This window comes from Melanostigma gelatinosum (genome assembly GCF_949748355.1).
Source record: "Melanostigma gelatinosum genome assembly, chromosome: 1".
Classification (NCBI taxonomy): domain Eukaryota; kingdom Metazoa; phylum Chordata; class Actinopteri; order Perciformes; family Zoarcidae; genus Melanostigma; species Melanostigma gelatinosum.
The window spans coordinates 11,416,850-11,429,308 of NC_136634.1; the positions used below are offsets into that span (position 1 = coordinate 11,416,850).

The window sequence follows — 12,459 nt, forward strand, 5'->3', positions numbered from 1 at the left end:
GGAAGCAATATTGTCTCTTTGTAAAGAATTGTCAGAACAAATAAAACAATAAAAACGATAAATGACAAAACGCACTCATTTCATTTCAACTTTTCCCCCACATTTTATTTACATTGTTGAGTCCTGCTATTGCTACGTATCAGCAAATACAATTCTTAAACTACCAGAAGTGGACTGCTGAGACAAAAACAAACAAACCGCTTTCGGACAAAGTCTATCTAGAGTTAAGAATGCATTACTACTTGAAAACACCCCCCCCCCCCCCTGAAGGGGATTAAACAGCTGGAGTCTTAAAAGAAAGATCAGACAAGCCGACACTAGTTGAGTTACACATTTTACATGCAATAACTTGTCACTAGCTTGGGCTGTGGTGTTCACTATTTCTGGACAAAATACTGCTGCTGAAAGGTGAGCTTTCAACCAAAACTGAGCTGTAATAGTAGTCGTGGAGGTAATTTAATTTAAATGTAGGTACAGAACAGATTTAAACATGAAATACTCAAAACCATACACATATGAGGAAACATCCCATCGGTATTTTACTCCACACAAGAGGTTGTACGCCCTCGTGCCATCATAAGCATCAGAGTGCTTTCTACATCTCATTGACCATTTAAGAATTTGGTCCGTAGCTTTTTTTGGGAAAAACAGGTAAAGTATAGAACTATAGTATGGTTGTTGTTTAAGGTTAGTGCGGTAATATATTATTTCCATGCTCTCACCAATGACACGTTAGTTCTGAAAGTGTGCGTTATGGTGTGAAACATGTGTTGTCCTTCATGCATAGGTGCCTCCTGTAATAAGGAGCTCGTAGGCGGGATCTCTGGCTCTGCGGCACAGCACGACGCATGTACACAACATCCCCAGCATCTAGAAGAAAGAGACAGACACATTATGGGTTTTGAGGCGTGAATGCAATCGCCAGACCTAAATAAAAACAAATGTTAAGATCATTAACATTCTACGCCCACGGTCGCGTAAGCGAGAGTATGCACAACACGGCTGTGAAGGCGGACTAGTCAGCGTGATGATGAGATGCTCATTCCTGCAGCACTCGTTCATGAGACAGACAACAAACAGACCCAGATAATTGAAGGAATAGTTAAACATTTTGTGAAATACACTTATTTGCTTTCTTGGTGAGAGTTAGATGAGAAGATCAATATACCACTCTCATGTCTGTATGGTAACCATGTAGCTGTAGCACAATAACTAGAGACAGGCCTGGCTCTGTTCAAAGGCAACAAAATCCACCTACCAACACCGTTAGAGCTAAATAACACAAAAGCCAAAGTGTAAAAACAACAACTACCGGTAGTCGTTTTATGGGGTGTTATATGCCGCACTATTTCTCTGCCATGAGCAGTGCTAGACTAAGCTAAATGCTAAGCTAAGCGGCTGCTTGCTGTATGATCATATTTATCGGATGGACATGAGTGGTATCGATCTTCTCAAGCATGTAGGAAAATTATGTACGTTGTGTTGGGATTTTTTTTTTTTTTTTAAACAGGAAGTACCAGTATCTCTTTGTTATTAAAAAAACATTTATGCAATCATTTCACTACTTCTCCTGGGTGCCTGTCGCTCAACGTCCTATAGAATTAGAGTAAATGTGGCAAAGGGCCAGTTAAAAAAAAGAGAAGACAGGTTGTACAGTAAACAGGTGATGTCCTACAAAACAAGGTCTCTTAATTATAGTTACATACCTGGATTGCAGCAAATGTCAGTGCAGTCCAAATGACATACATCATGATCTCCTTCAACTTCTTCACCACCAGAGCTTCACAACCCTACACACACACACACACACACACACACACACACACACACACACACACACACACACACACACACACACACACACACACACACACACACACACACACACACACACACACAGAGAATATGTTTAAACGTAAGAAACTACAAGTCACTCCTCTTTAAAAAAATAAGAGGTGTGAAAACATGACACATTTAGAGGTTGTTTTACTTCTTGGTAGAGATCTTCAGGATGAGTGAGGGACCCCGTGCAGCTTCCAAAGTTTGTTTTGCAACAGCTGATGGGCACGCTGTTGTTTTTGGATTCTTCATACCAGTGTGTGTTCTGCCAGTCTGAGTAATTGTGGATCCCACAACACTGAAGCTGTAAAAAGGGAAAACAATGAAAACTCAAGATTATGTTCAACTACTTGCTCAGTCAGCACAAGTCTCACAGAAAGAAATACAGAAAGCGAGCAATATTATCATTATATGTGATTTACGGCGGAGACGGGACTTCCGTCCTCACCTGTCTCTGAATGTAGTCGATGGCACGGCTCTGGGCATTGCTGTTGGTGCCATTGTACTCATCATACACTTTCTTGATCGACACATTTACTTCATTTTCAACCTGCCGATGGTTAAGAAGTGTGAGACTTAACATTTAATCTTAAACAGTAAAAAAACAACATGATCTATGATTGACAGATTCAGTGATTTGGAAGATCGGTGTAAGATTACAAGTTAAGCAACAAATAAGGGTAAGAAAAACAAACATGTATGCTTGTGTTGGACTTTCACACCTTTGCTCTGTAAACATATCCGAGAACCACCACAGCCACTTCCGTCATGAAAACCAGCAGGAGAATGACGACAAACTGTGGATCGAACTTCAACATTTAAGATGCAGAGACAACAGACAGGCATGCATATCAGTAAGAGTGAACCGTATGACACTTATAAACGGGTTGACCGACCGTTGTGAGACCACAGTAGCTCTCTCTCACTGTAGCCCAGCATCCAATGAGCCCAATGATGAAAAGGAGGGCTCCAACTGCAATGATGGTCACCGCTGGGATGAGAGTGTACACATCTTCAAAGAAGTGATCGTAGTCATCGTATGTGATGAAGACATAGGCTCCAACATAGCACAGGATGCCAGCAGCAGCCTGAGGGTGACAAAGAGAACAGAAAGCAAACAATCACCACACCACAACCTTGCAAAGGGTTTAAAGGGCGTTTGTGTAAGTTGTCACAAACAGTTGTGGAGGCAGTTTTCAGATGTTTTACTTCAGTGTAGAAAGCAGTACCACAGGGTAATAATACTCTATTGCAAGCAAAAGGCATGCATTCAAAATCCTACTGAAGTGAAAGTACAAACGTAGTCGTTTAAAAATAGTACAAGTAAAAAAAATCTAATTCTGCAGAAAGGCCCATTTCAGAATCATACATATCATATTTACTGGATTGAACTTAATGTTAGTGATGTGTACTTTAATGTTACAGCTAAACGTAGAGCTCACTTTAACTACTTGATGTACAGATTAACGTATAATAATACACTATACTTTATTAGGTGGTTTACATTAAGTATTAATAATCTACTTCTGCAAATACAAGCAAAAGGTAGCTTAAAATGGAAATGGAAAGTAACTCAAAATGATAGTTGAGTGAAATGTAACAGATACATTCCACTATTGGCGACATTGTATGTATATTGAGCTGAACAAATGTATTTTTCACTCTAACACGAAATGAAAGGTGCTGCATCTAACAATGACTCGTTTGCAGTGAATCATTAAAACTAAAATGAACCGTTTGACGTGATGTCTGTCCGACTGCCTTGGCAAACGAATGCCTCCCTGGGTAAACAAAGGTCGCAGCTGACCTGCGCACACACAGCAGCTAACATGGCTACACACGGCTAGCTAGTGACGCACGTTTCAAAGCGGCCATTAAAAACCTCCAAAACGTACCCAAAATATCAGGTTCAGGAAGACCAGGACGGTCTTTGACGACGTGATGCCACACTGCCCCATCTCCACCGCGGGTTGATGCTGAACGTGTGTGTGAAAGTATTGCAGGTTTCTACTCAGACGTGTCCCAGCTGCTGCCAGCTCCACCACTCATCCCAGCGCTGTGTCACCGGATCAGTCTGTGCGCGCAGCGGAGCGACGCAGCGCCGCCGACACAACCACGGTAACCACACCAAGCTCCATAAAACAAGTCACTGAACCACCCTAAAATGGAGTGGATATTTTTTGATCTAGTACCAGAATACCATGCGATATGTTTCTGTTAACTATTAGCATAGATAGACTGTAACATATTTAATTGTGATGGCAATAGAGGTACTTTAGTGACATCGAGTGGTGGATGTGTAATTGGATTTAGTTGTCCCTGATACATAAAAGATTTTTGAGTGTAGAGTGAGTAGAATTCCAGATATAAGGTGATTTATGGTTGAAAAATAAAAGGGAAAACCTACCAATCTTCAGTCAGCGATCACTAAATCATCAATATGTGCATTTATTTTGGATATATATAACTTGATTGTATGTGTATAACCAATGGCAACCCTGCTATGAATATTCAAAGTGGAAACGTAGTCAAATTATATTTGCCCCCTTTGTCCACACAGTCAAATTAAATAAAAACCAACTGAAAGGAAAGAGTGGACAGCTGTAACATAAGCCATGTCCAAAGCTCAGGATCACGTTCAAATGAGGAAACCAGACACACTGGGGGCTGTTGGATTCAATCATTATTTAGATTGTGCATGTAGTTCAAATGATTGGACGTACTAATTATTATTATTTGCTACAGGAAACATCTTATTATGACAGTGTTGTTTTGAAACACAATACAACAGGCCTACAAGGGTTAGGGTTGGCATGGAAAGTGACATACAGCCAGCGGATCTTGTGGTGGAGCAGGTGCCAGATGAAGTACTGGAAGTCAAAGAGCAGGAGGTTGCTTATCACCCCAGCAATCAGTTCAAGCAGGGACGGAGCCCGGTCCGGCAGGTCCACGGGCGGTCTCCATGCCCACTGGGCCACCGCCGCTGGGAGCACAAGAAACGCATGGTTGTACAAGGTGACGCCTGCACAGTGCAGCAGTTTAGAGGCTGTAGGACGCCGGCGAGGTTGCAACTTGAATTGCTGCACCCATGGAACAGCTACTTAATGTTACTTGTGTAGTAGCAATGAACTTTTCACCTCAGCCTTTAAGCCAACATGGGGGATAAAAGTATCATAAGAGCTCAGAAAAATGGAAACTCCATCACCCCGAAGCAAACTCCATGTGATACAAATTGGATTGAAAACTCCCGAGCAGCTACTAAAAAGACCGATGACAAATTGTTAAGACCTGTGGAAAGATCACGGGGATGAAGCAGTCCAGGGCGGACAAGATCTGTCTGGATACATCTCATACACTTTCAGTGCAATTCTAGACACTCACAAACTATGTTTAATAAGTCATTTATTTCTATGACTATAACTCAATGTAACAAGCTGTGTCATAGGGAAACGTGCAACACAACAACCCAACTTAACAAGCGGTGGTAGGGTGACCTCTTTTTTCTCTTTTGATTTCACGATCATGAGTTTTTGTTGTTGTCTCAGTTGTGTGATTTAATTGTGTCTACATTCCGTTTATTGTTTATTGTGCTGTACCACAAAATTGCCCCTTTGGTCCCATTTAAGTTGCCTGAAGTCGTTGTGTTGAGTTGAAGAATGCATTTGAAACTTCTTCACTTCGATTTTCACACTCCCAAACTGTAGAGGGCGACAGAACTTCTATCCCGTGTACAACAGAGGACGTTTCGACCGTCTGTAACTAAAATCTCCATAACCGTTTCACACGATAGCCTCGTTTGTTTACATCACGAGAGAGAGGATTGTTACCCCCAACCGATCGTGAACCTCGCACGTGGTGCCATAAAGCGCTTCGCTGTCGTTAAAAAGGCACTGATACGTTTCCTGAAACACTAAACGGTGCAGCCGCTCTGCAGGTAGCGGGGTAAGGCCACTTTAAACGGTTATTCGCAACGTTTGTATCTTTCTGTCCATATTAAAGTCAACAGTCGCGCAAAAATGCCACGCTGTTGATAGAGGGGGTACTGAAGAACAATGTCAGATGATCCGGTGATCAATGCACCCCATGTTGGGTCAAATGTCACCAATTCCAATATTTCACATATATATCCTTCACGTAGAGCAATAATACAGGTGGTTCAAGTCCATTTTGCGTGGCTGAATGAGAGCATAAGACCTGCATCCAGGTACAAAAGTCTTCTCGGAAGAATGGAGATTGTTATTTTACTGCCCATATTAATCAATGGGGTTTTTCTGTTTCCACATATGTGGTCATGTGGTGTTTACATAAAAGTAAATGACTACTTCTTTTACTGATTGCCTTTTAGTTCTACATGTAGGGCATCATCATGTTTAAAGGGATTTCCCAAAAATGCTGCCACAAAGTTAGAAGAACACCATTGTCTAAACCTGTGCTGCACAACCTTTTATTTAAATCTATCGCTGTGTTTATTTATTCAGGTATCAATACTGATGGAGCACGCTGAGGGAGACGAGATGGGTGAATCAGAGCCTGTGCTCTATACACAGCCGCCGCCGCCGTGTCGCTTCTTCTCTCAAGGAAGACACTGCAATTTTGGGAAGAAATGCAGATTCCTACACGTAAGAGATGATGCCAAAGCTCATGAGAAGAAAACCACCGGGACACGCAGCCAGCCAGACGTCCCATCTCAAAACTCTGAGGTCCCTGGAGAGGACGTGGGGCACAGGCCTCCTCCTAGTACCTCGAGGGCTGCCCCAGCAGCTAGCCGCCGCCCCTGTCGCTACTTTCTCTCAGGCCACTGCACCATGGAAGACAGATGTCGCTTCTGGCATCCGCCACAGTTCCCCCCGGTGGATCACCAGCCTGTTCCCGTCAATAACCCAAGACCTGCACAGAGGATGCCGCCAGTCCCTCGTCCCGGCAACCTCCAGGAGGTCAAGCTGTGTGACCTGACGGAGGATGTCGCCGAGCAGCTACGAGACACGGAGGTCAAGCAGTTGAAGAAGCGCTTTCCCAAAGATCAGCTGATTATTCAGGAACGTAGTGATGGCAAAGTTACTTATTACAGGCTGACTGTGGAGGCCACTGATCCAGACTGGGTACGCATTTCTTTATCCTCTTGTCCTCTGAGAGTTTAGAGCAAGAAATCCACCCACATATTATTTATATAATGCAGTACAGCTCAGTTATAATTGGGGAACTTGAGCAAGTCTCTTTTTAAGTCGTTAACCCAAAGTGAGACTGTATTTGGAGAGTAATATAATGAAGCCTCTCCATAGACAATAAATAGTAGAACCATTTCTACTATGCTGGTGATTTTACTGTGGAAGTGGAATTTGCTCAGGATATCATGGGATTTGTATGAATTAGGTTGCACCACTGAGATTAAATCAAGCATGTTTGTTCTTTGAGAAATTGGGTAAAGCAGTGATTATTTCGGCTCATTTAAAACATTCCCTCATTGTGTGTATTAGCCACTAAACCCCAGTATAGGGCACGACAGAGCCAGCTATTTAACAGAATGAACATTACTGCAGTATCACAACTATTCATCCATTTTATCAGCATTGTTAAAGCCATACTCCACAAGTTTCTCCTTTAAATCCCGAATGAACCAATGCTTTGGTTTAGTAAGTCGATTCCCCGGCAATATTATGTGGAAACATATTTACCCTGCATTTGAACTTACAGCCTTTCGATCTGAAAGAAGTCGACATCATGGTGAGCTTCCCAGACGGTTACCCCAACGAGGTAAAGCCCACTGCTGCCATTTACATGACAGGTTCTGTGATACACTAAGCAGTAAATGGTTGCCATCCTTATCATCTTGATTCACTTTCTTAGATTTTGACATTGGACATACCGTTGGACCAGGAGCTTCCACCAGTAATGGCCAGGTAAAAGCATGTACAGGTTATTTTAGACATTTAATGTTTAGTATCATTGGTGTTGACATTCATATATATATATATATCTTATATAAATCTCCTGCTAAATAGACATATACAGCAAGCGTCACTGGAGTGGCTTCAAGCCAAACATGCAACCAATCAGCTTCTGGGAAAGGTAGAGCTGCTCTTCCGGCCTTTTCTTCGCTGGCTAGATCGTAGCATGGAGAGACTGTTCACGGAAGGAGCCCGGCAGGTGAGGCTGCGACTTGCACTAGATTGTGAATTGTGCGCTTTCCTTTTGGAATCTACGAAATGACCTGAAAATAAATGCTTTTTAACGCTCAACGATTCTCTCGTGAATGTTTTTTTTGCAGTTGAAGAAAGACGTTGATTTGGAAAAGGCCGGATTGCAGTTCATACCGTACCAGGAGCTCCAGGCAACGATGTGTGAGAAATCTGGGAACGATCATTCTTCTGACACCGCTGCTGATGCAGATGAGAATGTCAGTGATGATGAAAAACTGGACGAGACAGAGGGCACGAGGACAATGGAGGGAGGGACGTTGGTGCAGCAGGAGAGTCCGGGTTGTGATGAAGGGCAGGAAGAGGAGGAGGAGGAGGAGGAGGAGGAGGAGGAAGAAGCCAGTCATCTGGTGGAGAACATTCGGATCAGCGATCCCCGCAGAGGCACAGAGATGAAGCTGCTGGGCCTGAGGATGGGAGAGAACACAGCCACAGTAGTGGCCCAACAAATCACTGTCTGTCTTCAATGTAACCGGTGAGGAAAACGAGTTAAATGTCACATCCACGTCACCAATTAGAGTTTGTTTACGTAGGACGACACTCGCCTGAAAGCTTGACTGTTTGTGTGCATCCTGCAGGTGTAAGGTAACTGCAGACCTGTCCCTGACTGGGAGGACACCCTGCACAGCTCAGTGTGAAAAGTGCAGCGCAAGCATCACTGCGGCGTTCAGGCCCTGCATGCTGCACCATTACAGCGACGTCCTGGGATACCTGGACCTACACAACGCTGCGCCTGCTGACCTCGTGCTTCAGGACTGTGAACTCATTGTGGGCTGCCTTAGCTGCTCCCAGGAAGGCCCTGTGCAGGTGATGACACACAGTCCTGCTTAATACTGCACATCTGTTTTGTCTGGGTTTTTTTTTAGCTCTGGCCTTCTCTGAAATTGCTTTTTTTCTGTCTTTTAATTCTCACCAGAACCTTTCCTATGGTCAAACACAGGAGTTTAATTGTGAACACTGCCACAGCCAGCTCAGTATTCTGGCCGAGAGCACAAGATTCCAGTACATTCAGCCACGCGCAAACAAAACAGGTCACCCACATTTGCTATTAAAGGGATCAGCAAAGGTTTAAGATCTTACAACAGTCTGGCACAGTTTGTTCTATCACCAATGTTTCCTCACATTATTTATGAAAAAGCTTCACACAGTGCATGGAAAACTTCACACATGAGCATTTACACGTCCGCAAAGTGAAATGTTTACTGTACCTAAAGAGATCAGAAAGACCAATATATCGTTTTTTTCCTTTTTGCAGGTCAAAGTGCTTGTGCTGTTAATCACAAGACGATAAGAGATCCTGCTGTGCAAAAAGGGAAGCCGCTGCCGGACAAAGGAGGATGCAAACATTACAAACAGAGCCATCGTTGGCTGAGGTATCACCGTCTCTGTGTCCCATCACTTTCTCACGTCCCTGAGAAAGAACATGGAGAGTATTGTGAAAGCTTTGTGCCACTGTCTGCCCTCAGGTTTCCCTGCTGTGGACGTGCTTACCCCTGTGATGTGTGCCATGATCAGGACCAGGACCACCCCATGGAACTGGCCAACAGGATGATCTGTGGCTACTGTGCCAAAGAACAGGTGAGCTCAAGACATTTTAGCCACAGAGGCAAGAAGACGCTTTATTCATCCCGAGTGAATTGGCTTGTACTGTTACTGATAGGTGTAATATCCCAAATCAACAGCTAGCAAAGAGCATAGAGGTCTGTGTGGGAAGCATTAATGTATAAGGCTCATGTTTGACTTCTGAACGGAAAGATTCTTTACACGTTTGTCGTCGCAGCCGTATTGCAATGGAAAGCCTTGCGTCAGCTGTGGAAGCATGATGACTAGAGGTGCACGCACCAGCCACTGGGAAGGAGGACTGGGATGCAGGAACAAAACCAAAATGAGCAGGTACATCTGACGACGTTCAGGTTCACATTTGTTTATTGTTAACAGCACTGACGAAAAACATAATCATAGTTGTATTCATTAAAATAAATAACGCTTTGTTTTGTTTCAGAAATGATCGACATAAATATGCCAACACCAACAAAACGGTTTCAAGGAAGGCCGTCGCTGAAAAGAAGTAGCTGACGAAGAAGAGCATTATTGCCTTCATTTGTGATTGAGTTCAATTAAATTGTTGCATATTTGACCCAATAAGTCCTGTTGTTATGATCATTTTTGTGTGATTGTGAGAAAAGATAAGCTGGCCAGCGGTCTCATGTAGCTGTCCGAGTTAATCTTTTTTATTTTAGGAGAATGGAAAGTGCAAGAAAAGAGGTAGATACTGTTTTAGATGACACATGGACTCAAATACAGCATGTACAGTTGTGTCTGACCACTTTATGATGCATCAGCTGCTCAAGGTATAGAGGAGTTACATAAAGCACTGAGATCAATTTCCTTGGCTGTATCGACACACCATGACATGACATGAACAATTTAAACAACTCTGAAATAAGCAGCTGCTTTGATGTTGGGATATTTCTAAAAAAAAACAAATTTAGGGTCTATTCTGCAATATTCTTTAGATTAGAAAACGAAACTATTTAGCACGTATTTCACTTTGATTGTCTTTGTCCTCCTTCCATGCTTTCAAATACTTAACCTTGTACTGCAGCTACAAGCTTATCAGTTTGTTGCGTCTAATGCACATTCTTGAATGGTTCTGTTAATCTTCTTGTGATGGTCTGTTTGTTGTTGCTGGTCTGTTCTGCCCCTTCTGTTGAGATCCACTATATAAAGGCAGAACTTTGTCTTGATCCTGAGACTTGCAGCAGCCTTCAGTGGTACCACAGCAAGATGTGGAACATTAGTGAGCTTCCTCTGCAGCGCCTGCCCTCCGGGTCCTCGGGCCGTCTACTGCAGCCATTCTGGGATCATTTGCTTCTCCATCACCTGCCTCTCATCTCGTCTCCTTTTTTACCCGTCCTACTCGCCTTCTCCAGCTATTTCTTCTTCAGCATACCCTTTGCTGCGCTGGACCTCTTGGGAGAAAGAGTTCCTTCATTCTATAAGTACAAGATCCAACCAGACAGGCGGCCGACAGTGGGAATGATGGCTAAGTGCTTCATGAGAGCCATGTATAACCACATGTTCTTTGTTCTGCCAGCTATAATAATCGCCATGTTCATACTGCCTCCACCAAGACTGCCACAGGATGCTCCTACTCTGTATGAGGTAATCATAGATGGACTGGCTATACTTCTCCTCTTTGACACTCAGTACTATGTTTGGCATTTCATACATCACAAGCATTCACAGCTTTACCGGTGGATTCATGCAATCCACCATGAATACATGGCGCCTTTTTCTTGGTCGACTGAGCAGCTCAGCATCCCAGAGCTGATGACTATTGGACTCTGGAGCAACCAGGACCCAGTTCTTTTAAAGTGCCACCCGCTGACCACGTGGTTGACCACAGTTTTCAGTATCTGGATGTCTGTGGAGGACCACATAGGTTATGACCTGCCGTGGACCCTGAACCACCTGGTGCCGTTTGGTCTGCTGGGCGGCGCTCCGGCTCATGACATGCACCACCAGCAGCCGAGCAGCAACTACGCTCCTTTCTTCAGCCACTGGGACAGAATCTTTGGCACCGCCGTTCCTCTGCAGAAAAAGACTTTGAAGAGATGATGTGAATGAAATTCTGTAAATACTGCACAGTGTTTTTTTCTTCTTCTGATGCTATTGCCAATTATTTTAGCATTGTCGTATTCACCATCCATTCTTTTTTTTAAATATGTTTGATAACTATTCATTCCATAGCATTTGCTGCTCCTCCATGTTCTCTTTGTGAGGCCGTGTGAGATGAGTGTATTTTGTATGGCCTCGCATTCAATAAAATGATTAACCTTACAAGTCTTGCATTATTGTTTCTATTGGTGTTATATGGGCTAAAAGTCCTGTACATGTGGACACATTCAATACGTTATTCTCCATGCATGACGTTGTCATGGTAAGTTTAGTTTAGTTTATTTTGCACAACTCAAACAATAAAATCAAAATACACAAAATGAATATCACAGTGCAGGAAGAGGCAAAAAGCCAACTGGGCTTATTTGAAGCCTCCACCTATATATAATATTACAAGTTTACAAAATTACAGAGAACATAAAATTAATATGGATAAGATATGACGAGATGTTTTACAAGATATGAAATATGACAAAATCACTACATTATAAACAAAAGAAAATAAGAAAATAAAAATGATGTAATTGTGTCGAGTGTGTGCGTATGAGAGACGTGATGTTTTGCAGCAAAGTGCTGTCTCGCTCTTATTTACAACATTTAAAGCTTGTACAGTCTGTGCCACAGTCTGTGCCACTAAACCTACCAGGTGACGTCGGTAAATTCCTGGGGTTCAGGGTTCAACATTGGGATTCAATTGGGGTTCAACATTTTCATAGTTGAACGGTTTCTGTAGCTTAAAAAATGA

At 43.0% G+C, this 12,459-nt stretch overlaps 3 protein-coding genes across 3 annotated transcripts; 2 read left to right on the top strand and 1 right to left on the bottom strand.

The window, feature by feature from the left end:
* Nucleotides 1-84: 84 nt before the first annotated feature.
* tspan3a (tetraspanin 3a) lies at nucleotides 85-3,909 on the bottom strand. Its single transcript, XM_079279723.1, has 7 exons — nucleotides 3,735-3,909; nucleotides 2,736-2,927; nucleotides 2,562-2,636; nucleotides 2,288-2,389; nucleotides 1,991-2,143; nucleotides 1,707-1,790; nucleotides 85-870 (listed from the first exon to the last, which is right to left on the bottom strand). Exons 1-7 carry the CDS (start codon nucleotides 3,795-3,797, stop codon nucleotides 778-780), a joined length of 762 nt encoding a protein of 253 aa, XP_079135849.1. The 5' UTR covers nucleotides 3,798-3,909; the 3' UTR covers nucleotides 85-777.
* On the top strand, nucleotides 3,824-10,171 carry LOC306783977 (uncharacterized protein). Its single transcript, XM_079277775.1, has 12 exons — nucleotides 3,824-3,957; nucleotides 6,318-6,938; nucleotides 7,531-7,590; nucleotides 7,684-7,736; nucleotides 7,839-7,983; nucleotides 8,105-8,508; nucleotides 8,612-8,840; nucleotides 8,950-9,064; nucleotides 9,289-9,406; nucleotides 9,500-9,611; nucleotides 9,814-9,926; nucleotides 10,036-10,171. The coding sequence occupies exons 2-12, from the start codon at nucleotides 6,330-6,332 to the stop codon at nucleotides 10,103-10,105; spliced, it is 2,028 nt and encodes a 675-aa protein (XP_079133901.1). The 5' UTR covers nucleotides 3,824-3,957; nucleotides 6,318-6,329; the 3' UTR covers nucleotides 10,106-10,171.
* Nucleotides 10,172-10,820: 649 nt separating this feature from the next.
* Nucleotides 10,821-11,654, top strand: ch25hl1.1 (cholesterol 25-hydroxylase like 1, tandem duplicate 1; the record flags this gene model as incomplete). The annotated part of the gene is made up of 1 exon (XM_079277786.1): nucleotides 10,821-11,654. The coding sequence occupies one exon, from the start codon at nucleotides 10,821-10,823 to the stop codon at nucleotides 11,652-11,654; it is 834 nt and encodes a 277-aa protein (XP_079133912.1).
* Between the last annotated feature and the right edge of the window lie 805 nt (nucleotides 11,655-12,459).